The sequence below is a fragment of the Diabrotica undecimpunctata genome, chromosome 3 (genome assembly GCF_040954645.1).
Source record: "Diabrotica undecimpunctata isolate CICGRU chromosome 3, icDiaUnde3, whole genome shotgun sequence".
Lineage (NCBI taxonomy): Eukaryota > Metazoa > Arthropoda > Insecta > Coleoptera > Chrysomelidae > Diabrotica > Diabrotica undecimpunctata.
This window is the reverse complement of record NC_092805.1, coordinates 171,139,877-171,166,601: the sequence shown is the minus strand read 5'-3', so window position 1 is coordinate 171,166,601 and position 26,725 is coordinate 171,139,877. Positions and strand designations below refer to the sequence as shown.

General features: G+C 33.9%; 3 protein-coding genes across 7 annotated transcripts in view; 2 read left to right on the top strand and 1 right to left on the bottom strand.

The window, feature by feature from the left end:
• Positions 1-10,755, top strand: part of PIG-Wa (Phosphatidylinositol glycan anchor biosynthesis class W a) — a 31,782-nt gene extending 21,027 nt beyond the window's left edge. For all 4 annotated transcript variants that reach the window (XM_072527593.1, XM_072527591.1, XM_072527592.1 and 1 more), the window contains exon 2: positions 7,779-10,755. In XM_072527593.1, coding sequence (XP_072383694.1) covers positions 7,779-9,102 — 1,324 coding nt within the window. In that variant the 3' untranslated portion in view covers positions 9,103-10,755. The remainder of the gene's footprint in view (positions 1-7,778) is intronic.
• A 1,646-nt stretch (positions 10,756-12,401) lies between these two features.
• Eogt (EGF-domain O-GlcNAc transferase) lies at positions 12,402-17,159 on the bottom strand. Of its 2 annotated transcripts, none has more exons than XM_072527586.1 (5): positions 16,346-17,159; positions 15,736-16,066; positions 14,505-14,780; positions 14,350-14,452; positions 12,402-14,100 (listed from the first exon to the last, which is right to left on the bottom strand). In XM_072527586.1, exons 1-5 carry the CDS (start codon positions 17,022-17,024, stop codon positions 13,903-13,905), a joined length of 1,587 nt encoding a protein of 528 aa, XP_072383687.1. In that variant the 5' UTR covers positions 17,025-17,159; the 3' UTR covers positions 12,402-13,902. The 2 variants fall into 2 exon arrangements, with proteins under 2 accessions (XP_072383687.1, XP_072383686.1); XM_072527585.1 differs by having other exon boundaries at positions 15,736-16,069; positions 16,346-17,156.
• Positions 17,160-17,303: 144 nt separating this feature from the next.
• LOC140437823 (DNA-dependent protein kinase catalytic subunit-like) overlaps positions 17,304-26,725 on the top strand; it is a 53,933-nt gene continuing 44,511 nt past the window's right edge. Inside the window, exons 1-6 of the mRNA XM_072527584.1 lie at positions 17,304-17,702; positions 17,758-18,114; positions 18,176-18,478; positions 20,399-20,607; positions 20,902-21,337; positions 21,859-22,659. Coding sequence (XP_072383685.1) covers positions 17,561-17,702; positions 17,758-18,114; positions 18,176-18,478; positions 20,399-20,607; positions 20,902-21,337; positions 21,859-22,659 — 2,248 coding nt within the window. The 5' untranslated portion in view covers positions 17,304-17,560. The remainder of the gene's footprint in view (positions 17,703-17,757; positions 18,115-18,175; positions 18,479-20,398; positions 20,608-20,901; positions 21,338-21,858; positions 22,660-26,725) is intronic.

Sequence of the window (26,725 nt, the reverse complement as noted above, 5' to 3'; positions counted from 1 at the left end):
AATTAGTAAATTCGCTCAAAAATATAAAGACAGATTAACAGAACACTCCAACATGTTAGTGAAAAACTTAATGCGACAACTAGTTAGACGCCGGCTGAGACGAAATATACCCAGTGATCTACCAGCAAGATTTTAAATACTATGCTCTAGTTAAAACTGCTCATTTTCTCCAAGACACCTACTTAAGTAATCACATTTACTTATTGTAATCTTTACAGATTTAATAAATTGGGAAGTCAAAATAAAAAAAATGTTCATAGACTTTTGTTCTTTCTAAAAATTTCATCATAAGTCAAAATAAATATAACTTGTAACTGAATCTACAAGGTTTAGAATCAACAATCATCCTTTAATTCTATACCTAGTTTTCACGAATGACCATCATTTAATTCTCTCATGTAGCTATTTCTGATCATTCCCATCGTCCTTTGCCAACTCTCTCTATTCTTCTCGTAGATTTCGGTCATTCATCGCTCTTCGTATGTTCTTATTCCATGATCTGCGTCGCCTACCCCGTTTTTTCTTTATTGTGGTCTTTAATGAAATATTCTTATAGATCATCGTTCGTCAAGCATTCCTAATAAATACCAGTACCACTTAAATCACTGTTTTTCTGTTTTCATTCGAGTTCTCACTTTCTCGTTATTTCTCCTTTTTATCTTTGATATTCTTTGCCTTTTTTTATATAATCAATTTCTACCGTTAACGTAGCTTTTACCTTTCAATTTCTCCACTTGATTTACGTTTATGTCATCCTCAATCAGCACTTGAGAGACGAAAATGCCACTGAACCTCTAAAAATCATACAAGCTACAAATCTGAACAAGCTAAATTTTGCTGAGAATATCAGTTTTTGGACCCCAAAAAAGATGCAAAAAATTTTGCCACTCGTATCCCGGGTTTTCCCCTAAAACGAAAAATTGGATCCATACCGCACAATATTGTGCACTCTAAATACAAACAGGGAAGGCTTATGTCCTGCAGTGGACTTAAAACGTGCTGATGATGACTATCTTGGTTTAGGAGAAATATTTTAGGTATACTTCTTTCATTATCTACAGAAATATTATGTTGTTTAGTTTTTGTGGCAGTATTCTGAAATAGTTAGATCAGTTTGGATTTAAATAATTAGCTCCCCTTTGACTTTTGTCAGTCTTGTGGTGTAGCTGTTAATTTTTGTCTTGGTCTATGATTGATTTTCGGTCTAAAGTGGGTCAAATATATTACAAACCGAAAGGAAGTAGAAGTTTGATACCGAAACTGGTAACAAATGTGTAACACATGAAATGAATAACAAAATTACTCTTAATTACAATTTTTTTGAAGGCTCCGTATCTGTCGTAAATAAATCCCACCGTATGTAATAGATAAAATGATTTCGGATAAATCAATTTCATAATTTCCGTAATAATAGTCATCTACACGTAAAGTAAACAATAAACAATTAACTATATCCCGGAAAGTATGACATAGCAAAAAATGATTTAAAACACACTATTATCTAATCTTTTCTTTGAACAGCATTATTTCAATATTGACGGTTCGTTTAATGTAAAACGGTACCTGCCTACCTAAAATTTCGACACTGGTTGCAGAATATACACGGCAAGGTATAATATACAGGTTGAACGAATTTAAAACGGAACATACGAAATCAATGTATTTCGGCTCAACTCCGCTCTAGGTGGTTGGCCAACAAAAGGTTGTCAAATAATTATATTATAAAAATCCAATACTTCAGCGGGCTGCTGGATTCTGAATTCTTTCAAGAACAAGTCAAAACTCCACCCAAATAGGTTGCCTAGAATCACTGAAAAAACTAGACTACACAAGCAGTTATTATGCTGTCAAACCACTTATCGCTTCCTTATAGTCCAAGAGATAGAGCCGAAATTTTGAACTGATCAGTAATATGACATTTCTCTATTGGAATATGTTCATTGTAACTGGGTTAAGACTTTGCCTTACAGGCGGACGCCCCTCGTGGTACAGGGGGTGGCTATACAGGGATAAAGTTGTCATTTTTTTCGGAAAAATTAACGATCGATAATATGGCTGAAAATTTGCCCAGAGGTATATTTAAGAAAAAAATGTGATTTGTAAAGTGAATATGACTTTAGTTTGAAAAAAAAAACATTATCATAATATCATTTTAAATCTACAAAATATTCTATAAAAGATTCAGACGATGACGTAGAGTTTTATCAAATGTTTTAGAAAAGTTTTTCTAATTTTTTTTTCTTATCGGAAAAATCGTTTGAAAATTTTTGGAAAAAAATCATGGTATAACTGACAGAAAATCGAAAGGATTCTACAAATTAGATTTTACCTCAAAAAATTACGAAAATTTTCATTTACGGAAATTTTTTTGGAAAATTTTGAGGAAAACTCTACTTGACGCTTTTCAGAATAGTAACAGAGGTGAGTATACAAATTTTCAAATCAATCGGTATAAAAATATCATAATAAAATCAGTTTGAAAATTCTTACCGAGACCTAAAATGCGCAGGCAAGTGGTACATTTGACCCCGTTTTATGGCTCTCTGTACCAACCCAGCTGTCCGCTCTTTTGGATTTAGAATTTTTAGGCGCTTAATAATGAGCCATAAAAATGGCGGACATATTACTTATCGTTAATTTTTCCCCAAAAAATTGCAATTTCACCCCTGTCCGCCACCCCTTATGTATCCACTCTCGCGTCCGCCCTTTGTGATTTCGTCTAGTTATACCAAGATCTTACTCTGGGCAAATTTTCAGCCATATTATCGATCGTTAATTTTTCCGAAAAAAATTACAACTTCATCCCTGTCCACCACCTGTACCATGAGAGGCGTCCGCCTGTAAGGCAAAGTCTTAACCCAGTTACAATGAATATATTCCAATAGAGAAATGTCATATTACTGATCAGTTCAAAATTTCGGCTCTATCTCTCCGACTATTAGGCAAGCTCCTCTTTCCTTTAAAGGAGACAGATAGTTGAACGATATTTTATACAATGTCTATCACCTGGTATGATGGATTTATTTTTGTCCAAGTTTTATATTGGTCCACTATTTCAAATGCAGTTCAAACAGACATATATTAAATTGTATGTTCCGTTTTAAATTCGTTCAATCTGTATGTACCATTATGAATGTACGATGTAAATTTTTTTCTATAAGTTGGAAACTAACCTTAAATATTGACCACAATTGAAATTTATATCTAAAAGCTGTCAGAGGTTACCGTCAAAAAATAAAATGTATGATATTAGCAATCAAACATAATGAAGAGATGAAGTCGTGTAAAACATTTTGAATTTAAAATGTCCTATCTCCTAAGTTGGACCAACAAATCTGCACCATATGTAAATAAGTCGATAAATCAAAAATGTAAACTTTACAGTATGGCCATTTTAAACATTTTAATAGTTTTGAAGAATAAAAAATTTAAGTTCAATTTCGTTTTCATAGAAATTGGGAAGGTAATCATACAACGAATAATGTACATAATTATGAGCTGTGAGTATATAACTTAAGCTTAAAAAAATTTAACTTACCCACTTATTCACGATTCACGATAAATTTCTGTGTTGTTATTGAGTTACCGACATATTGTACTTACTGTACATAAATTCTAGGACAAAAAATTAAACATTTTTTTATACTTACGCGGATGGATTAATATAAAACTAGCCTTTGATAGAAAAAACAAGTTTTTTTGGAATTAAATCGATTTAATTCTCAACATAGTCCCCTTTTAGCTCGATACACTTAGTAAAACGATGTTTCAATTGTTTTATCCCATCCGAATAGTACTTTTGCTCGAGCTCTTCAAAATAAGCCGACGTTTCAGCGACGACTTCATCATTTGTTGCGAAACGGCGTCCTCCGAACCATTTTTTTAGGTTTGGAAACAGGAAAAAATCGCTGGCGGCAAGATCTGGGAATACGGTGGGTGTTCAACTAATTCATAGCCCAATTCGTGTAATTTTGCCATGGCGACATCCGATCAGTGAGCCGGTGCATTGTCTTGGTGAAAGAAGGGCAAACCGGGACGTTTTCGACGCAATTCGGCATCGAATCGATCCAATAATGCTGCGCAGTATTCACCATTGATTGTTTTTCCTTTTTCCAAGTAGTCGATGTGGATGATGCCCTTCGCATCCCAGAAAACAGTCGCCATCACTTTGCCAGCCAAATGTGCACTCTTTGCCTTCTTCGGCGGCCCTTCGCCGCGTTTGCGCCACTGTTTCGACTGTTCTTTGGTTTCCGGTGTGTAATAATGCACCCAGGTTTCATCAACGGTGATAAATCGGCGAAAAAAATCCTTCGGATCGCGCCATATCATCGCCAAAAGCGTCCCCGAAGTGGTCACACGTTTTTGCATTTGATCGATCGTCAGCAAACGTGGCACCCATCGCGCGGATAGCTTTTTCATGTCCAAATTATGGTGAATGATGTTGTGTACGCGTTCGTAGGAAATGTTTAGGACCTCTAATAACTCGCGGAGCTTAATTCGACGATCTGCCATAATCATGTCATGGACTTTGTTGATCATTTCCGGCGTTCTGACTTCATTTGGCCACGAACAAATTCAGCTTTCCAAAAGTTTAGTGTTGCTAACGAAGGTGTGAATTTCACCATAAACTTCGTCCAGGTCGGCTTTGGTTTGAACATTCGTATTACCCTTGTTGTGGAGGAATTTTCACCGAACGATACTCGACTTTTTCCATTTCTCCGAAAACACAAAATTTGCTTGCTTTTGACGGCTGTAAAAACCAAACTAATTGTTTTTAAAGGCTACTTTAATATCAATCTATCCTCGTGTTACTGATTATCTGCATCAAACTCTTCCAAATCGGGGTCCAAGTCTTGCATATCTGCAGTGGGCAAATTTCGGTAAAAATTATGAAAAACTTCATCGATGAGTGGCAAAAGATCAAGTAGATCTTTCTTTTTCTCCTTACTAATTGGAAGAAGCTTTTCTGTAATTTGGGGCAATGTGCTTGGTACAACGTGTTTTCCTCTTCTTCGGAAATTTACAGATTTAAAAGGATTGAAGACGTCTAAACTATGTTTATATTTCACTATTCCAATATTACTAGTATATTGGAACCACTGCACTGGCTGCCACAGGAACTTTTCTCCATCAGTGTTAACTTTTTTATTGATTAATGCTCCTTTTCTTGTTTCATGATCACTAATTTGAATGGTTTCTTCCTGTTGCAGGATCTTACCATCTGATACCAGTCATTAGAGTGATTGATCTTAATGTGTGTTCTCTCTTTTCTTTCTCTATAAGAGCATGATTTGTATCACACTCCATGTAAGTATGCCCACTGACCAAAAACTTGTGATTTATAATTTTGAAATTTGGTAGTTTTGTGAAAGCGAAAGTGAACATGAAAGCTACTTGCTGGTTCTTATTTTGGCCTCTGCAAGTATCTGAGTAGAAAGTTACCTCTTCCACATCAAGATGGTCCGATAAAAGGTGGTAAAAACGCTTATAAAAGACAGTGTTTGCTGTTAAAAACTGGGTTGGAAGGCACTGTTGAAGATCAAACTCTTTTTGCTCTTTGCTCTTGCTCTTTTTTTAGTGTCTGAAGACGCAACCTCCTTATCCACCTGTTTCGACTTGTAGGCATTGTCTGCGATCTGATGGTGTTTATCCCTCTCTTTACTCAAATTCTCTTTCTCCTCTTCCTCCTCAAGAACTTTTAATTGTGTTTCGAAAATAAAACATTTAGAATAAGTATCCTGTTTAGGTTTTTTAAATGAAAGGTTTAAACTGTAGAAGCAATTCTTGTACAAGGTTAATGAAACGGGTTTGTCTACTGTTTTTTTTTGTACATGTCATAAATTTTAGCAATATATATAACACTAGACAAGTACTTTTTAGATGTCCTATTTCTGCAATAGTTGCTTTCATATTTAGGAAACGACGAAATGTGATCTTTGGCGTTTTGAATTTCTTCCGCAGAGCGTTTATTACCTGAAGGCGCAATTCCACTTCTATCAAGGGAAATTATTCCAGAAAATGCATTTTTTTTTCTTTTCGCCCCCTATCTCAATCAATCCTTTAGTTTCGCCAATGGTTGCAATGAAGCAAGTTTTACAAATTGGCTTTTGTATGCCAGCAATAATGATGCTGTATTTATTGGAATATTCTCTGTTTTTTTCTTGGTCCTAGCTTTTCTGTTTTCTATGGATTTATGTTAACTAGAGAACCAATATAGAACTTTGATTAGACCCGTAGTAACCTATGGTTGTGAAACCTGGGTAATGACGAAAAAAGAGGAAGCCCAATTCAAGACATTCGAGAGAAAGATACTGAGAAAACAAGAGAGACAAGAAGACACGAAAACGACAAAGAAGATGTTACAGTGGAAGCCGGTAGGAATGCGGAAAAAAGGAAGGCCCCGGACGAGATGGTTGGATGACGTAGAAGACGACCTGAAAACCATGAATATAAGACAATGGAGGAGAAGAGCCCAAGAGAGATCTGAATGGAAGGACATAGCCAGACCCATCCAGGGTTATAATGCCAAAAGAAGAAGAAGAAGAGAAGCAATATAGTTGGCCCTTCTATCCGGACTTCCCAAGTTCCAATAATTTTGAAAACATTTACCCCGGTCTTCGTCTGAAAACCTTTCATTACATCTCACACTACATAATTTTAATGGCCTCATATTTGTAGGCTTTACTACCTTTTCTTTTTCAGTAGTGTAACTTTTACCAGCATTTCTGAGTTCTTTACTTTCTTGTCTCTGCTTTCGTGTCCTTCCTTGTTTCTTCTTTTTTTTTCTGTACTATTTGGCTCGTTTTCCACTGAATTAATTTTTCCATTTTTTTTAATTTCTACAAACTTGGAGGTAACACCTTGGAGTTGCACCTGAAGCGTCCGCGAACATTTTTTCTCCATTTACGTGTGCATAATTAACTCCCTGACGTACCTTCCAGCAAGTCAGCCAACCTTCACTTGCAATAAATTCGCCTCCGTCTATAATTTTGCTGTGAGTACATAAAGCATTTTCCCTTAGAATCGGGCCCCTTCGGCGTTCTTGAAGGAATCACAACCAAGGAGCGTCATCTACTATCTTGAATTTCGTTTTTTTAGTGCATCTAGTTTTTAGATTTTTATCTGATTCCGTTTGGGCGCAAAAATCCTCGATTGATTGCCGATCCCTTCGCCAGCCATTAACTGTACACCCCACATTCAACTCTTAACAAATTTTCTTTACCGATTCACCTTTGCCGATCCGTTTAAGCACACTTAGACGTTTTTCCATCATGACAACCACACGTTTACGCTTCTCACTCATTTTCGCACAAGACGAATTCAATCTTCTTCGAAAGCAAAAACAGAACTGACATGACAACCGGGGGCGAGAGACGATCATCAAGCGATCGTCTCGTACACAAAACAATAGGAAGGGGGAGTGACCGGTTAATACGACGGCCGGTTAATGAGGGACCGGTTAAGAGAGAGTCTACTGTACCTAGTTATTTACCGACTGAATATTATGTACACAGATGGTCAAGTTCAAATATTCACGGGCTCCTACCAAGTAAGCTCTTGCAAATTTGAATTGAGATTGAGATATCTTGTTTTTACGAAAATTTGACTTATCCACTTATTCACGGATGGTACAGAAATACACTTTCACAAAATTTTATTGCAATCGGTTCAGTGGTTTTTGAATATTAGCTTCATGAAAAAAAAAGTTTATTTTTTGGATGATGCTTTATTACTTCACAAGAAGTCTTACATGATTAAAATATGTTTTTCTCTTTCAGGAACACAACTATTCCACAAACACTATCCAGTGGTACCATTCCGATACGAAATAGAGCCGGCTTTGAGACCATAGCTGTGATATTACCATCGTTTTTCTATGCATTAATAATCGTAGTATTGGAAACGTTTTTCTCGCTGAAGACATCATCTAAATTTGTCTTAGAATTAGCTACCATAATTTTACCAATAACATTAGGAATGACGCTCTTATCAGAATATTCAAATGTAATGATAGGAGTGCTGAGTATTTTGAGTGTCCTGTTGTTAGGTGTCTCTTACAAAAAAAGAACGAACACCAAGAAGTCTGATACATTCCATACGAGTTTTATTACCAATTCTAGATCTACTATTAACATTTTATCTGTGATAGCTATATTAGCCGTTGATTTCGACATATTTCCGTCTAGATTTACAAAAATGGACACCCTGGGATACAGCCTGATGGATACCGGCGTTGGCCTGTACGTCTTCGCTAACGGCATTGTGTCACCGGAGTCTCAAGGGGTAAAAAACCCCATTTCCAAGTCGATAAAAGGTTCCTTACCGCTGTTTTTAATAGGCAGTGCCCGATTCGTACTCACCAAACTCTTCCACTACCACGTCCCCGAAGGAGAGTACGGAGTACACTGGAATTTTTTTATAACTTTAGCTGTTACCAAACTGTTCACTTCTTTCCTTCTCAACGTTTTTAGTATTAAGAGTATTTACGTGAATGCTACAATGCTAACGTTAGCACACCAGATATTATTAGTGTGCGGACTTCAACAATTCGTCTTTGAAGATTTTGAAAGAGACAACTTTGTTAAGGCTAACAAAGAAGGGTTGGTCTCTTCCATTGGCTTTATTTCTTTGTATCTCTTTTCCGTTCATTTTGGTTATGTACTAGATTTAAAAAATAAAAACCAAAAATTCTTTACGGTGTTTAAAAAATTTGTGATAGCTATTTTACTATTCCTAACGTTATCTGTGTTGTTTCAACAAACTTTTGGAATATCGAGACGTGTAGCTAATGCCGCTTACGTCTTTTGGATTCTATTTATAGGTATATTTATGACAGGATTGTTTTACATCCTTCAAACCGTCCAAATCGCTATTTTTGGACCGACTAGGGTAGTACTTGTCTCGTATATTTTCGAAGCAGTCAACCATAACGGTTTAATATTTTTTCTGATCGCCAATGTGTTGACTGGTCTTATTAATATGTCTATGAATACTAGGAAAGTTGATATGTTTCCCTCCTTGTTAATTGTTATGGGTTATATGACTATCAATTGTCTAGTTGTCTCGGGTTTGTATTCCAAAGGATTTAAATTGAAACTTTGACAGATGCCGCAAGTAAAACAGAAATTTGGATAAAGTGAATTGATGAAACGACGTGCCTTGAAATCGCTGTAATAAACTTCTCCACAAAATTAATGCATCGTTAGCAATTAATTCGTTATTAAGTTTTTGTGTAGAATGTCTTTCATCTTTACCTACCTTATCCGTAATCTGCTTGACAGGTGACAGATTACGACTGTTGAACAGTTATTTGAAGATCTCATATACCACCCGTATAAAAAACTAGATATTTTTTCCCAAGATTAGTAATGGTCCATAACCAAACGAGGCTCCTGCAAATCAATCAGTTTATTAACCATTAGCTTTAAGCTTTACACAAGTTCCTGTTTCGTCGTTCGTTCGTTAATGATATCTGGCAGTTAAAGGCTTTATCTCGATCTCCTGATGTCTAATTCAGCTTCATTTAAACGTCATTATTTAAGTTAAATCATTTTTCCTGCGAGACTAAACCTCCAAGTTATCTGTGAGTAACTTCATGGTATACTTTATTGCAAAAATTCGTTATAATTCTTGGCTTTCACAGAGTTAAACATGTTATTTTCTTGAGGATGGTTTTCCTAGGCGGTTCTTTTGCGGTTATTCATGAAATTTTTCATTTAAAGATCTCGGTTTGGATTTTTTAGAGCCATAAAAGAAAATTGGTGTATGTTATATATGTATACATTCAATTTGGTTAAAATATAAAAATTTTAATTACCTAAGAGGATTTTCCTTAGTAACTTCTTTTCATATCATCAATCAGCTATTGATTGGCACTAATGTACAGTGCTAGTTAAAAGTCATGAAAATACCTATTCAATCATACCAATTTTTCTACTGATTTTGACGAATAAATTAAATAAATAATTTCGTTGAAATGTGTCGGGGGAAATTGCCCTACATTCATCAGCAATTTGTTGTTTCAAAATGTCATTACTGTCGGGTGCTGCAACGTAAACCTGAGATTTTAAGTATCCCCACAAAAAAATCTAACGGTGTGAGGTCCGGTGACCGAGCTGGCCATTCTATCGTACCTTGTCATCCAATCCATCTGTCCCAATTATCCTCATCTAGTTATATCTAATTCGGAACACTGCTTTTGCACAAGACTGCTTTTTTATATCTGTATAAAAATGATCAAAGGCTTCCTGATGGAACAAATCTTTCAAACATTTCATTTATTTCGGGAATAACAAATGCTTCTAGCTCTTTTAATACTGTTTGAAAACTACCCTTTTGTGCATCTGTAAGTTTCAAAGTGTTTATAACCTCAACTTCTTCTTCATCTATTAAATTAAAAACATAGCAACTTTCATTTTGTCTTACTTTGTGTTATTTTTAGAAGCAATCAAGTAATTTTCTAAGTTTTACTTAATTTTCTGAATTGTTCGGCTATATTATCCTCAAATTTGTATTTTATATTTTACTTGTATTTTTATGTCCCACTAATATTATTTGACTTCATAAGGAAACATTGTAACACAACAAGTGTGATTTTTATTTTACGATTGACTGCGCCATGTTGTATTATTAATAAACGTAGATATTATATTTTTATTAAATCTTTTATTTAAGAACTTCTACATTCTGTCAGTCATGCCACGAAAGTATCATTATTACTATTACCTCCAACAAAGTGTACATCAAACACAAATCTCAGAAAAATACTTAAAGCTAAATACAAATTTAATAATAACAATATAATATGTTATAAAATAGTTTTCTTCATAAAATTTATTTTTCGCTTCCTTAAGGGGCCAGATGAAAAGCTGTGCGTCGTAATATGATAAATAATATCCTTTGTGCAAAAACCCAACCAGGAAATGATATATCTTTCCAGTCATGGGTATAATGTGGTGATAGACTCACATTTCAAATGTGTTCGTACATTTACTCTCTACTCTTTTCAGTGTCCACGAAAAAAACTACTTCCTAGATCTTGAATTTGAAGGACTTTTTGAAGAAACCGAGTGTAATATCTCATATTAACTGTTTACTTTTTCCTCGTTGTTCCTAGTATTTTAAGATCACACAATTTGTATACATTTTCTTTATGTTCCTATAAAGTTTATAAAAACATTGGACTGTCTTCGAAACAGGGTAAACGGTAATTTATATTAGATATTTAAAACAACTTTGGTTTGTCAATTAAAACAAAATTGCAATTATGCACTTACCACGATGTTATTGTAAGTTTATTCTTCTTTTTTCAACAACCTTCATCGAAACATGTTAATTATTAATAATTTATTTATAAAACAATGTACTGACGAGTTAATGATTAAAAATAAGTGTTTTTTTATTGTATTATTTTGTATTTTTGTTAGTAATATTGTTATTTATTAAAAAAATGTAAAAATAGACAAAAATGTTAATAAATCACTTTCATACTAGCTTTTTAGTTTTATTCTTTAGTGCATCGATTCCAAAGTGATCTATGTGGACCCTCAAGGGTCGATTTCTACTTGCAGGGGATCAACGACGACAAAAAAGGACGTGAAAAGGCCATTAAAATTCATAAGTGGCATTTATTGCGTATATATTATTACGTATTATTGCTTATTAGCATGCATCGGGGGATAAATGGACAAGTAAGTAAAATAAGTCATCAGAGGAGGTACTTCATCTTCTTCCTTCATTTCTACATGTCCCGTCCAACGAATGTTATGATATCCAGATCGTGGAATGCTTTGTATGTCTTTTTTCTTTCAAAAGTAACTAATTGTTGGCCTGTTTGATATTTCGTCCTAAAATAACAAGTATAACTTTGCAGTTACACGTAGCTATCACGTTACAAAGGCGTCCAACGTGGGGATGAACTATTTAATACAGTTCAGTCGAGAGAAAGATACTTATCGATATATCAATTTTAAACGAATGCAATCTTTTAAGTCTTGTATCTTACTTATGGAACGTCCTTTATAAGTATGGTCTGTTATTATTATCGATTGTTTTGTATTGATGTAAAACATAATACAAAAACTCTAACGGAGCGTTTTTTATCAGCAATACGTCCTAGAATTGACTAGCAATGTAGTTCTTCCAATTTCTCCCTCTGATTTTCCGGATAAGAGCATAATAGTAATGTTTTTATGAAACAACCAAGAACAACACGTCTACCAATGAAACAGTCGAGTTCAGTGGCCGTTTGGAATTTTGTACATCCAGAACAGGTGCATTTGGTGTCCAACGTGGATCTGAACTATATTCAAACGTTTCCTGTGATATTAAACCAATAAAAGTGTTGTGAAGTGGTAAAACACGCCCTTATTTTTTCGTAACATCAGAAAATAAAACAAACGTTATATATATTTTGTATTCTTATATTTTTGTTAACAAATATAAAATTGTTATGTATATAAAAATAAAAACGTCAAAATATCAAAAAGAAAAATGTCAATTAATCACATTTTTAGAGATTACGTGGTTATTTCAGGTCTTGTTTACACAAAGTGATGGAATGTTTAAAAATATGGCAAAACTACGAAAAAAGAAATAAAAACCAAACATTAGAACAACAAATTGTTAAAGTACTACTTCGGAGGTACTCTTTGTTAGGTTGGTCGTTCAAGAACAACTAAGAAAGCGATTTGTTTGAGCTAACAACCACCTTACGCGTGATTTTAAATTGTTCGACATTTCTTGGGGTAAATTTATAAAGAAAACCCTTCATTTTTTACAAGATACTGCTTGGTTTTAATATTTCTTTTAAAATATGGCAAACCACTGAGATAAAATACTGTGGCACGTTTCAAAATCAACCAAGTACGAGGGCGGTCCGATAAGAACTTTCTGCATAGATTTCGCCACTATCGTAAGACAAATTTGCGTTTACTAGCTTGTACATTCTCGTAGACAGCTAATGTCAAAATTTTAGACAAATCAGACTTATAGTTTTGTTTTGACTGCTTGTAGAAGCGATCGTGTCCGAGAATTTTAGAAAAATGGAAAAGAGCAATATCAATTAGTCCAATTGGACGACCAACTGCTACTCCTTCCCATTATATTAGCCAGATTTGGTCCCGTGCGACCTCTTTTTGTTTCCAAACTTAAAAGTCATTCACTGGACAGCAAATTGGAGTTGAATGAGGAAGCCATTGCAGCTACGGACACCTAATGTGCAGACTTCGAGAAAACAGTCTCCAGAAAGGAGACTATGTTGCGAAATCGTCACTTTTCCAAAATTTTTGTTTTTCTTTTGTAGGCTAGGTACTTATCAGACCGCCCTCGTATTTGTAATATGTCAATTTGATTTCATCTCGTTTAATACCGTTAAAAGTGTTACGACATCTAAAATACTTTGAATGCTTCTGCAGCAATCAATATCACTATTAATGAGCAATTATGACAAAAATAAAGTACTTCATACAGAAATTGTTTAGTGGGCTGAACTATAAGTAAAGAAGCTATTAGGGATGATTAAGGCAATATTTAAATTCGTTGTGAAGAAGTTGACTCCTATGCTGAGCTTTGTAGTTATTTATTCATGAACAAGTTGCTTAATGTGATGAACTTGAAGATAAAATTCTTCACGTTCTTCTTAAGCTTCATAATAACGACGAAAATTAGGTTAAAATCCTTCATGTAGAAATTCAACTGTCAGATGAATGTGAAGTTACAGTTCTTAGTAAAAAAGTTGCCTAGTGAGCTGACCTTGATTTTCATGAATAATCTGATAATAAAAGGGAGTTAAAATATGTGGTGAACTTTCAACTGAACTTGCTCTTGAAGAGGTTCGTTAGAATGAAGAATCTTGGGTTAAAAATCTTCAGGAACAAGTCAAACAACTGGGTGCACATTATGTTAAAGTTCTTCATGAAGTTTGTCAGTATCTGTAACATTTGAAAGATCTTCGGCATCTGCTGGACTATTCTCAAGGTGCTCTTGATACTTTGGATGACTTCTAACATGTTCAGCAGCTTTGTTTATAATTCTGACAAATTCTGTCTTGTCCATTTTATAATTAACAAACTTTGCAGGCGAACCTCCAGAATAAGAACCCTGGAAATGAACTTATTGTTTAAACTGAAAACAAAATAATGTTTTCTATGCAGAATTATATAAATATTGATGTTACTAAATAAGTTTTTGATTGTTTTGTCAAATTACACAATAAAATTTTTAAATGAAGTTTTGTTGACAAGTTTTTTAATGATTTCTTTACCAAAGCAAGATTTTAATTGGATAAATATGAATACTATGAAAAACATTTTCAAATGTGGATAAAGATTAAAGAGTTCTTGGTCTTACCTCAGTTATACTAGTCAATTTACTAGTGTTCTCCCAAGTGAAGTACTTAACACCTTTCAATCTGGCCAAATCAAAATAGCAATTACTGTCCTGGCAGTTATATCTGAAAACAAATTAATAACCGAAGGTACAAGCACAAAATTATAATCACTTACACCTCAAACACAGAGGCCCACTCTGGCAAGAACAGCAAATGGGTCAAACCAGCCCCATGGATTCCCACAAAGACATCCGAATTCCTAGCAATTTCCAACTGCTTCTTAAAAGGCACATCTCTGCTAAACACTACTAACTGCACATCATAATTTTCGTTTTGTTTTAAGGCATCTACTAGTTCTCTCTCATTTAATATTCTTCTAAATTTTGTTTCTCTTGATAAAAATGTAATACGAATTTTTTTGTTGGTTCTTGTGTACTCAGGTATTCTTAACCTGAAAAATTAAATATATTACAGTAAAAACTGTGTAAAGCAAAATTGACTGGTAGTGAAATACCATTCAAGCTTAGACAAGATTCTGTGACTGAAAATATACATGGATACTAGCAGACATAGTGTTAGCACAGGTGATACATTGGTTGAGCATTTCAAAGAATTACTTTCCACTGAAGTGGAATATGATTTATCTCCCCAAAGGAAAGGGCAAGAAACCACATCCACATGAAACATCCTTCAAAGATGGAAGTAATGGATGAATTCAAATTTCTTGCAGATATTTATAAGGGAATGTTAAAGGTTGTACTTCACAACATAGATATTTTTAAAATGATTCTTAGAAATAAAAGTAATATTAATATACCTGAAATTAACCTTTGCAGATCAAACCAAAAGCCAAAGAGATTATGTCTCTTTGCATTTTGTTGTATAAATGAAAATGGTTCAAGCAGTGGATATGGGCTAGAAGCTACTTATAAAGAAAATAAAGGTAATTTTGTCAGCTGAACAAGTTTCGGCATGTTTTGAAAATTTGCACAGGATATTTTTTAATTGAGTTTTTGCCAAAGAGTCTACAAAAATTGGGGAATATTACAGGCATTAGCTTGGCCAGCTATACAAAAATTCAGCTAGAAAACATATTTTGGAATACAAAAATATTTTTTAACAAGACAATATCTAAATCCAAAAAATCTCCATTAATGGGAAAAATTGAGTGTTTTATGTACAAATTGTTAAAATACTTTCCCTAATCTTCAACTGTGGCTCCCTCTTCAATTTACATAAACTAAATATAAAATATGTGAGTGAAAAATGATTTCGTGTAGCATAGGACCTGAACATAAAAATTTTAAACAACTTTCAAGTATTTTTTCACTACATGCTAAATAAAAAATGTCTACTTTATTGTATACAGTTAATCTATTAAGTAATTGATATTATTTGACACTTACCTGTGTAAAACATGCTTAGAAAAAGCATCAACTAGTCCACTCTTTTCACAGCCATAAATGATAGGGGTGTTATAATACAACCCATAAATCATCCTTGGTAGAAGAGGGAATACAACATTCTTAAAACAGACTGTTTTACCTTTGAATGTTTTTAAATCCCATAGCTGATGATCTGTGAATGCCTCCCAAGTATCCTGAAATGCTGATCTGTAAGTAAAGCTCTCCCATATCAAGATATGGACGTTTGTAGAAAATGCATCCTCTTGTGTAGCATTTAAATGCAAAGAAGCATACAAATTGAAGAAATCACAGAAGTGATGATACATATTTACTGCTAAAAATAAATTGGATTATTGTTGCTAAATCAAACATTAATATTTCTAAAAAATTACTGGACTTACGATTGTTTCATATTTATATTATATATAGATATTAATCAAATGGTAGTTAGAAAAAGATTGTTGCTAATGCTAAGTAAGGTCATAAATAATTAATAATAATGAAGATATATATCAGAAGTTATCAGAATCAATTTCTGTATAGTAGTTTTGGTTAGGTGAGGTTAAGTTCGTCCAATAATCCTCCAAAATCAGCATTTTTGTTTACTTACTTGCATCTATTTTTAAAATAAAAGTTGGTTTCTCTATAACTACATCACAGTCTCCTTCGTTAATTGGTCTATGGTCCAACTGTTTAAAATACCTTAACTCAGGTCCCCAACTCTGCAAAGGGCTAATCTGATCAGCTTGTTCATCTAACCAAGCTTGCCTCAAATTACAGTAGCCCCCGATATCACCTTCACCCAGAACATCCATTTTATACCTAATTGGTTCTTCCCTATTAGCCAACTTTGTAAAATTTATCATTAAATTTCTGCCTCTACAGAACCGCAGATGTTCTGAACATTCCAAAGAACTATCATCTTGGAAAAGGGGTTCACAAACCAACTTCATTTCTCGTAGTTGTTGTTTAACATAGCCAAAATCAGCTTGGGCATGAAATGTAGTCTCTTGTGCATGTTTTGTTTTCACCCAACCCTTATGATCCCCTGGACAATATGGTTTTAAATACTGTTTGCTCCAGTCACAATCATACTCATATCCCCAACAAACATCCTTATTTAAATACTTCTTAAACGAACAACTGTTACTTCGGGAACATTGTTCAGCTACCTTAGGAAAGTTTCGAAAGTAGTAGGCTAGATGTTCTTCAGGTAAATTGATATTATTAAAGTTAGTATCACAGTAAACTTGTACAAATAATACTGCTAAAAGAAAGATTGTACTCATTATTAAGCTAGTTAGAATAGTTATATTATTTTCACTAATCTAGTTCTATTAACTACAAACTGTGCTAAAATTGTACAGTTAAAAAACTAATGTTTTTGTGTAGACATTGATTGTTTAAATGGTGTCTAAAATGCAACTATATAAAAGGCCATCGCTACAGACCACTATGTACAGGGGTCATAAATTCTATAGGATTCTATATAATCATAAGTCAAAAGGAATATATTTAATTATTATAATTGATTAGATACTGTTTTTACTTTCTTTTTATTAAGGTTTTATTAATTTTCGAAAAATCTTTGATACTAGTCGTGAACCTTGTCAAGAAATATAAAACAAATTATCAGTCTAACCCTGGTATTATCAGGTAAATCAAGGAATAAGGAAAGCTGAGGGTAAAACAAACAATCATAAAAAAGAAGACGTCAGTGTTTGGGGTTATATTTTGAATTTAAATGTTAAGAGCGGGGAGTTGATTTGTTTTTTTTGCTTTCGCCAAAAAGTTTTTTTATTTATTAGAAAAAACAACATAGGAGATGATGGAGTTTGAGCCCCGGGAATTCTTCCCGGTTTTATTAGACAACCTGAATGATACATCTAAGGGTACGGAATCGTACAAACTTTTGGAAGCTTTTAACAGAAATTTAATTGAAGAACAAATTGATTCTGCCTTGATTGGTTTGTAAAATTCAGAACATAGTTATTTCGTTTATATTACACGATTTTTTTGTAGACTCCTGTATGCCTCACTTTTTCCACACAAAAAATTCGCTTCTAAAATTCATTGATGAAGCTTCAAAAATTAAAAATTTCAAGAAAGCCTGTGAATTAGCTTGCGATATTATATATACGATTTTGAATAATTTTTATAATAGAATTCAAGAAAAAGACATATTTGCACTATATAAAGTAGCTTGTAGAATATTTAAGTCTGCAAATACAGAATCATCTATTAAAGTAAAGGTGTTCAATATAGTTTTAAAAAACTTGGAAAAAGACAGCGGCGAGTATGATGCCACTGTCTTACCAGTGTATAAGGAGCTTTTGGAAGCTGTTTTATTTTGTTCAATGTTAAAATCTGGTGATCAAGGTAAATGTATATGTGAATATAAAACAACAGTATGAAAATATTTCAGTAAGTGTTTTTTTAGTAAAGGGTAAGGAAATGGAACTACTAGGCTACATAGTGAATAAATTTCCATACATAGCAGATGATTCTACCAAAATCAAGATTAAACAAAGTATGGTGTTGAACTTTGATAAAATGTGCCCATTGATTCTCAGAAAAGTGTCACATAATGTTGTACAGGGTTTATTTACTGGATTTTTATATTATTTAGAAAGTACACCTTTTAATTTAGAGAAGACAGAAGACAAGAGGGTTGTTACTAACATGTATAAGATATTGAAACACCTGGTGGTTTTAAAAGATAGGATAAAAACAGGCAATAGAGGTATAAATATAATTATTTTATTAATGTTTTTAAAATTTTGAAAAATTAGATAACAAAACTACAATTGTTTCAGTGGTAAGCCAAGTTTTTCAAGGAATCTATTTCAACATATTTTCTAATAATGTGGAATTATTGGTTAACATAGTCAGGCAGGTTGAATTATTTAATTTAGATATTTATAAAGAACAGATAATTTAGTGTGCAAAGTAAATCACAATCAGGACAGCAATTTAGGGCTATTTAGAACTGAAATATTGTAACAAGTTTAAAACTGCTTTTTCAAATTTCACCAAATAGAATGTTGTTCAATAAGTTTGACATTTGATAAGAAAAACATGATTTCATGATTTGAAATACATTTTATTGCCCAATATAATCTCACTGAACTTTATCACACCTGTTCAAGTAATCTTCTACTATATGAATTAGATATTTGAATTCAGAACCCTAAAGACTGTCAAAACAAGTTTCTAGGGCTGCTATTAGCTATTCATTCAATGATATCTTTTCTCATACATAAAATTTTGAGAGGATATTACAATCAGAAGTCAAAAAGCACTAATTGTGATATGTTAAAAGTGTTATCTTCATGAAAAATAATATTTTTTGTATAAACTAGCACTTTTATCAGGAATTTTGACATTGAGCTGCCCCAAGGTGTTATAGTATTAATTTCAATTCATCATTGTGCCAGTTTTGAAACAATTAACAATCAAAATTACATTTTCTTTAAAAAACACTGTAGGTAACACTTTTTTTACCAATTTTTGGGTCCTAACTTGTTTGGGGCAAGACTGACCAAGAATCCCTGGATAAGTTTATTACTAATATTGAATATGATACATATGAAAGACATTAGTATATTAAGTCATGGGAGATTTAAATCTGGCAAAAATAAGAAACAGTCGGAAGTAAAATTTTGAAAAAGCCTCTTGACCGTGTTTATTAAAATAATATTTGGGAAATAATGAATGACACTAGCTATCCCCCACATCTTGCCAAGGCAATAAAATCTGCGCTAGCAGACAAAAATAGTAAACACTGGTGTGAAAAGAGCAGAAAAAATTGAAATCAACCAAGGAGTGAGAAAGGGCTAAAAAACTGAAAATCTCAAAATATCTTTAACAAATAAAAAATGAGTCGACAATAACCAACAGATTAAGACTAAGTTTTATAAAACTATGAACAGAAAAAACATGAGAACTGAAGAGAAAAGGTTACACAAGCAAAGATTTATGATAGAAATATCGCTATTCACTGTCTACAAAATTGTTTGTCAAAAAAATGCTGTGGCAATGTTCAGATCATACACAAACATGTACAGGGATGAAAAACAATCAAATTTATGGATCATAGTAAGAATTGTATAAGACACACAGTTCACTATTTTCATTTTAAGAAGGAAATTTCCACTGTGGAAAATATACTACCCTGCTATATACTCTACTGCCAAACTATACTAGCTGTATAAAAGGAAATTATTATTATGGATTACTTATTTTAATATGAATGGAAACATATTTTTTAAGCTCTGAATGTAAGATGTATTATTAGAGTGTAGAGTGACCAACAACAAAAAATTTTCTTACACACTTCTAATGACTGAAATCACATTTTCCAAAAGTAGATCAGTCTCTGCTTAATCAGCACATGACTTAAGTTACATTTGGCCAGCTTAGCCGCCTAATTTTGAAAGACTCATTCCAATTTTTGTTTGTGAGAATTTTGTAACATCAACAATGAGTCGACATATCTACATTATATTTCATACATGTTCATGAAACAGTGGTACCATACCAGTGGGAATATCATCGTGTCATCTTTTATCAAATGATAAAATTTATTGAAAAACCAACAGTAGTTTGCAACATTTTATCTCTCAGAATCATAATGAAATCATTATATGTACTTATTTTCTAGCGGCTATGAAGTTCCTTGGTGTTAACACCTTCTTATTCAAAGAGGAATTAGTCAAAGACTATAAGTTCTGGCATGACAATCTGCTAATATGGCTGGCCTGTGGCTCTGAAGAACAAAAAGTAGGTTTAACGACTTTAAAGGCCATTTATCAGTGTATTTCTAAAAGTACGGAAGACTGCAATGATGCTACATGCATACCAATTATACAGGTATGTATAGACAAGTAAAGCAAAATAATTGTACATCTATTCACGCAACATTTTTTTGAGTATAGCTTTATTAAAAGCAGCTTTTAATATATACTAAGGGCATCATCTAACTGACAAGATGAATCCGCAGGCCGAGGAATGAGTCTCAATAGATCGCATGTGTTTGAATAATTAGGTTTAAATTTGAATGGCCTTGTTTATGAATTTTGTTACATTACTGACAAATAACTCCAAAATTATCATTAATATTCAAATTGAAATATCGAATCTTTAATTTTGAATATTCAATTTTAGTATTTCCTGAACTACTGCAAAACCGTTCTGAACACAAAAGAAGCTTCGACCTTAGAGAAGCGTCTATCAGTTTTCTGTCTACGGGAATTTTCTCAATCTTTCCACAAGCACTTAGATGCGACAGAAGTTAAAGACCTATTTCTTTTCATAATGCAAGTTTTCGAAAAAACTTTTGTCCAGGACTACAAAGAAGACAACAACGAATGGGACTACCTTCCCGATTATATACAAACTATCGCCAATTTTATGCGATTTAAGCAGTTTGCGGCCAGCGAGTTTTTTTGCCTACAAAAAGGTGCTATTTCTATGGTGAAATCGTTCCACAGGTTGCCTATTCTGCAACATTATATTGTGACTGATGCCTTACTTCTCACCATATTTTATTTGAAGAATACTCAGCATTTTGATACGTTTATTGAAAATATCGTTTATCAAGGTAAGTAAAAGGTTTATTTTACATTTAAAAGAAATATTAAATGAAATAGGTTTGGGAGGTAAAAAAGTTTTTTCATTTAAAAAATGCATAAATAGCTATGGATTTGACTGTTACTGGATGGAAGTTCATTTTATCTAAGAACAAAACATTGAAAACTTGTTTTCTACACTTCCACAAAATATATTACAGTTTATTTTCACTACAGCTATTTCAGCAGACTGCCTTTTAGATTTAACTCTAATATTTAACTTATAAAGTTCTTTTAGTATCAATAATTCTAAAAATAACAAAAGTAATTACAAAAGCTATTCGACATCAGTTATCAATGTAAGCATGCGGTACGAGGAAGGGTCCCTGTAAGATGAAATTGAAATAAAAAATGGCCAAAAGCAAGTGAAGCCTTAAATTAGATTTTATTGCGCATTTTTTTTGCTAGTGGAAATTTGTCTTTCTAGATTTTTAAAGAAGAAAATTGTTGCAAATTTGGAAATTCCTTGCGTTTATATATTTCTGTATTTTAGGCGTTGTGTGGTGCTGTTCCCACCAACATACGTCGTTTGAGGCATTTTCGGAAGATTCCCCACAAAAAATTATAACCGTAAAAAACTACTACCCCTTATGGACCAACATCTTAAAGCTACATTCCTATAGACATTACGACAAATACGAATTCCACATGCAAGACAGGAAATACGTTTTGGAGAGGATCATTCAAGAATTGGTCAAGGCGTTAATGATTCTTGTAAATAAACTGAATGTATCTGTTAAGTTAAAGGATGAAGACAGCGCCTTAACTGATATGGAAAAAATATACCAACTTGAAGAAAGAAACGACTATTCCATATTTTTGAACGTCGTGGACTTTTATAAATTCATTTTTGATAACGTTAGAGCAGATTACATGAAAAATTCCGTTTGTAAGATGATAGACCACCTTGTAGCGAAGTGTTTAAAGCATCCCTTAAACAGTGGGTTTTACAAACTTCTTTCCTACTGCTTGAAGATATCAAGGCAACTGTCACTGTTCGATGCTAGCACAGATTCCCAAGACGTAATCAACTGCAAAGAGACTTTGATGACTTTTCTGCCTGTACTTCTTCACAAAATGGTCGAGTTCAAAGACGATTTGCTAATTTCTTCGCTACAAGTGCTGCTGGAGACTCCTGTTAGTATCATCACTCATACTCTTCCCTTATGCGTCACTCCATTTGTAAACGTCTTTGAGGTGGGTAGGAGTTATTTGCCTTTGGCGGAGATGGGTGTAGAAACATTGGAACACTGGCAGAAAACGTTACCAGTTGAAGACTTCGAGCAGTTTTTAGGTAAGTACTTCATGTAAATTAATTACTGTATTCCAAAGGACTTTTTTCGTCTTCACGCATTGAGGAGTTACATTTTTCAACCCGCATTAATAGGTCTTCGATAACAGTCTTCGATAACATAGAATTAAAAGTTATTATGTTCGCTATTACTCATTGAAAATTTCTTTTCGCCGGCATTTTTTTTAATAATATGATACATTTCACTAGTATTGCTGAGTAGCTGAGGTTTTATTAAGGACTATAGTTTTCCTTGGCATACAATTACAAATAATATTCTTCGCAGCACTCATTGACAATTATACTCTTCGTCGCGTTTTTATTTTAATTCTATTCTTCGAATATTCGAGTTAAGAACTGTCGTTACGTGAGCCAACTCGTACAGCTCAGGATTTATAGGTGTGATAATAATATATATATTTTTTATTATTGTTACCTTCTTCTTCTTCTTGTAGTTCCTTCTCTTATCGGAGATTGGCTATCATTACAGCTATCCGTACCTTATTGGCGGCTACTCTGAAAAGATCTACTGAGCTGCAACTATACCACTCTCTTAGGTTTCTTAGCCAGGAAATTCTTCGTCTTCCTATGGATCTTTTACCCTCGATTTTACCTTGCATTATGAGCCATCCGCACTTGGATCCGCAACAAAACAAAAGTGACCGATATATTAACGCAGATAGCAAAACTTAAGTGGAAGTTCGCTGGACATACCATAAGACAGAAAGACGACAGATGGAATAAGATGATTATACACTGGAGACCATATAGTTACAAACGAAAAAGAGGAAGGCCACAAATGCGATGGTAAGATGACTTGAAGAAACACGCAGGCCCGAAGTGGATACAAACTGCCTACAATAGAGAGACGTGGAAGAAGGAAGAGGATTTGGACAGCAATGGCTGTATAGATAGATAGATATATAGATAGATTATGAGCCATGTGTGGTCTAAATATTCCAGCTTTCTTGTTTTGATGTGTTTTATGACCACGCGATCATTTTGTAGCCTTCTTAACACTTCTGCGTTTGTAACTCGTTAGGTCTATGGTATTTTCAAAATCCTTCTATAGCACCACATCTCAATTCCAACTTCTTTATATTATCCACTTTTATTGTCCAGTTTTCCATTACATACAACAAAATTGAGAACACGTAGCGTCTTAAGGCTCTTATCCTCAGCTCCTGAGGAAGGTCTCGATTAACAAACATTGTGTTAATTTTTATAAATGCTTGTCTTGCAATTTTAATGCGTGCCCTCATTTCTCTACCTTGGTCATTGTTTTCATTTACCTATGTTCCCAGATATTTGTAGTCATTCACTCTTTCTCCTTGTTTTCCCTCGATATGGTGTCTGACCATTGTACGTTACTTATGCCCATTATATTTATTTCCATTCTGGTCATTTCTTGTATTAAATTGTCTAATTTTCCTGGTACAAGCTTCTTACATTCCATGTTACAAGTCTTATTGGTCTACATTTGTGTATTCTTAGACGTGGAATTTTATTATCTAAACGAGGATTTTGTTTGCTAACGACCTGGAAGGCCTCGTCTTTTATATGATCTTTTCCTTTCCTGTTGGATCTTAGTTTCCGGATTCTATTATCAGTAACGGTTTGACGTTTTTGCGTATTTGCCATGATGAATGACTAGGGATGTTCTGTTGAACCTTTAATTCAGTGCTTTCCCCTTGCCTTGTGCATTCTTCTGAAGTTGATCAATTTATTGGTTCTTCCGCCTTTGGAGTCGATTTCTCAGCTCCAAAACAAAAGATTGTCCTACTACCTACCGACTCATCCGCCCGAAATCGTTGGTCGGTAAGCAGGGGATTCCTTATACCGACAATCACTCGGTCGCTATCTGCGTTAGCCATCAACATTGATGTTGCCCACCTTCTACCACGTGGAGGTGCAGATTCGGATTTTTTCTTCATTAAGAGCTTTCGGCATCTCCTAATCTCTCCAGAGCTTTAGAAAGTATTGTTACATTGCATGTTTACAATCTACTCTATACACATCATTCAATCTTCGCTTATCCACTGCTGGACATAGATCTCCCTCATAATTTTCCATCTATTTCGATCTTGTGCCTTTTGCATCCAATTCCTATGACAACGTTTTAGATCGTCAGTCCAACGTGTTGGTGGACGACCTCTGCTTCGGTAGGCATCATCTTTTGGTCTCCATTCCAGTATCCGCTTTGTCCATCTATTATCTGTCATTCGAGCCACGTGACCTGCCCAGTTCCATTTTAGTGTTGCTACTCTCTCTACTGCATCAGCCACTCCTGTTCTTTATCGTAGCTGGCGATTTGGGATCTTGTCTCGTAGTGAAACGCCCAACATAGCACGCTCCATCGCCCTTTGACACACACGAATCTTTTGAACTGTTCTCCTTGTCATGGTCAACGTTTCCGCACCGTAAGTTAACACTGGCAAAACACACTGATTAAACGTTTTTCTTTTAAGGCATATTGGTATATCAGACGATTTGAAAATATGGTTCAGGTTGCCGAAGGCTGCCCAAGTCAGTCTTATACGATGGAGAAGCTCAACGGTTTGGTTATCTTTTCCTATGCGAATCTCATGACCTAGGTATTTATAGGCCATTACCTGGTCTATGGATCTTGTTCCTACGCATATATCTTCGCTGACTACAAGATTTGTCATCATGTGGGTTTTAGATATATTTATTTTCAATCCCCCTTCTAGCGAGGAAAGGTAGAGCTGATTTAAAAGTTCTTTGGCCTCATCTATCCTATCAGCTATTAGTACAATATCATCTGCAAACCTTAGATGGCTAAGCCTTTCTCCGTTTATGTTTATGCCCTTGTCGGTCAGTTTTGCCCTTTTACATATATATTCCAAAAGCGTAGTGAACAGTTTCGGCGATATGGTGTCCCCCTGGCGTACTCCACGTTGTATCGGGAATTTCTGGGTTTGACGATCACCCACTCTAACACTGGCTGTTGCGTTTTGGTATATGTGTTTAATTATATTTATATACCGATAGTCAATTCGGCATTCTGTCAAGGCTTCCAACATTTTTTGTTGATTTACGGTGTCGAATGCCTTTTCATAGTCGACAAATATTAAAGCTAGTGGTTTATTATATTCAGTGCATTTTTCTATAAGATTTTTTTAAGAACTCTATACACAGTATAGTAATAATATAATCGAGCACCTCGATTCAATATAATTTGAAATGAGATGTTTAGGTGGACTGTAGACTGATGCTACACTGAGAGAGGCGTTTATTTTGATTTTAATGAATGCTGCTTGGATTTTTTCCGTAATATAAGGTTGGACTGTATAGTGTTTAACTTTTGATTTAATAATAACGGCAGAGTCTGCAGGTGCTCCTCCGTCTGGATGGTTTGCACAATACACAGTATAGTAAGGTATCTTAATAACCGTTCTTTATGTGGCATAGCTTTCAGATATTAATATTAAATGGTAAAAGAAATAATAAATTAGACTTACTCACAATCAATTTAATTTAACTATCCAGACGACCGGTTTCGCTTTCTACAATATGCAAAGCACCTTCAGGTCTCGATACAAAGTTAGGGTGTTGTCTAATAAAGATAAACAAAGATAGATGATATAAATTATATAAATTACAGTAATTATGCCAATATTACATGTCTGTGGTTTTTCAAAATGAATAAAATGTTTAAGCAGACAAGGTAAGACCCACAAATTGGTAAAATAGTCTATTAAACTGTAATAAATTAATGAATGAACAATAAAAGAACTTTGATCAAATAAAAGGCATATATCGAGCACAGTTTAATTTATTCTTGCCCAAGTACTTTCGATCCCTAGATCATCTTCAGGGGCATTTCGTCAATTGCGGCATATCTGACAAGAAAAAAATGTCATAAACATATAATTAATGTTCACTATGACATTTTGTTCTTGTCAGATAGGCCGCAATTGACGAAATGCCCCTGAAGATGATCTAGGGATCGAAAGTACTTAAATTAAACTGTGCTCGATATATGCCTTTTATTTGATCAAAGTTCATTTATTCGAGCATTCAACCTTATATTTAAATAAATAAAACA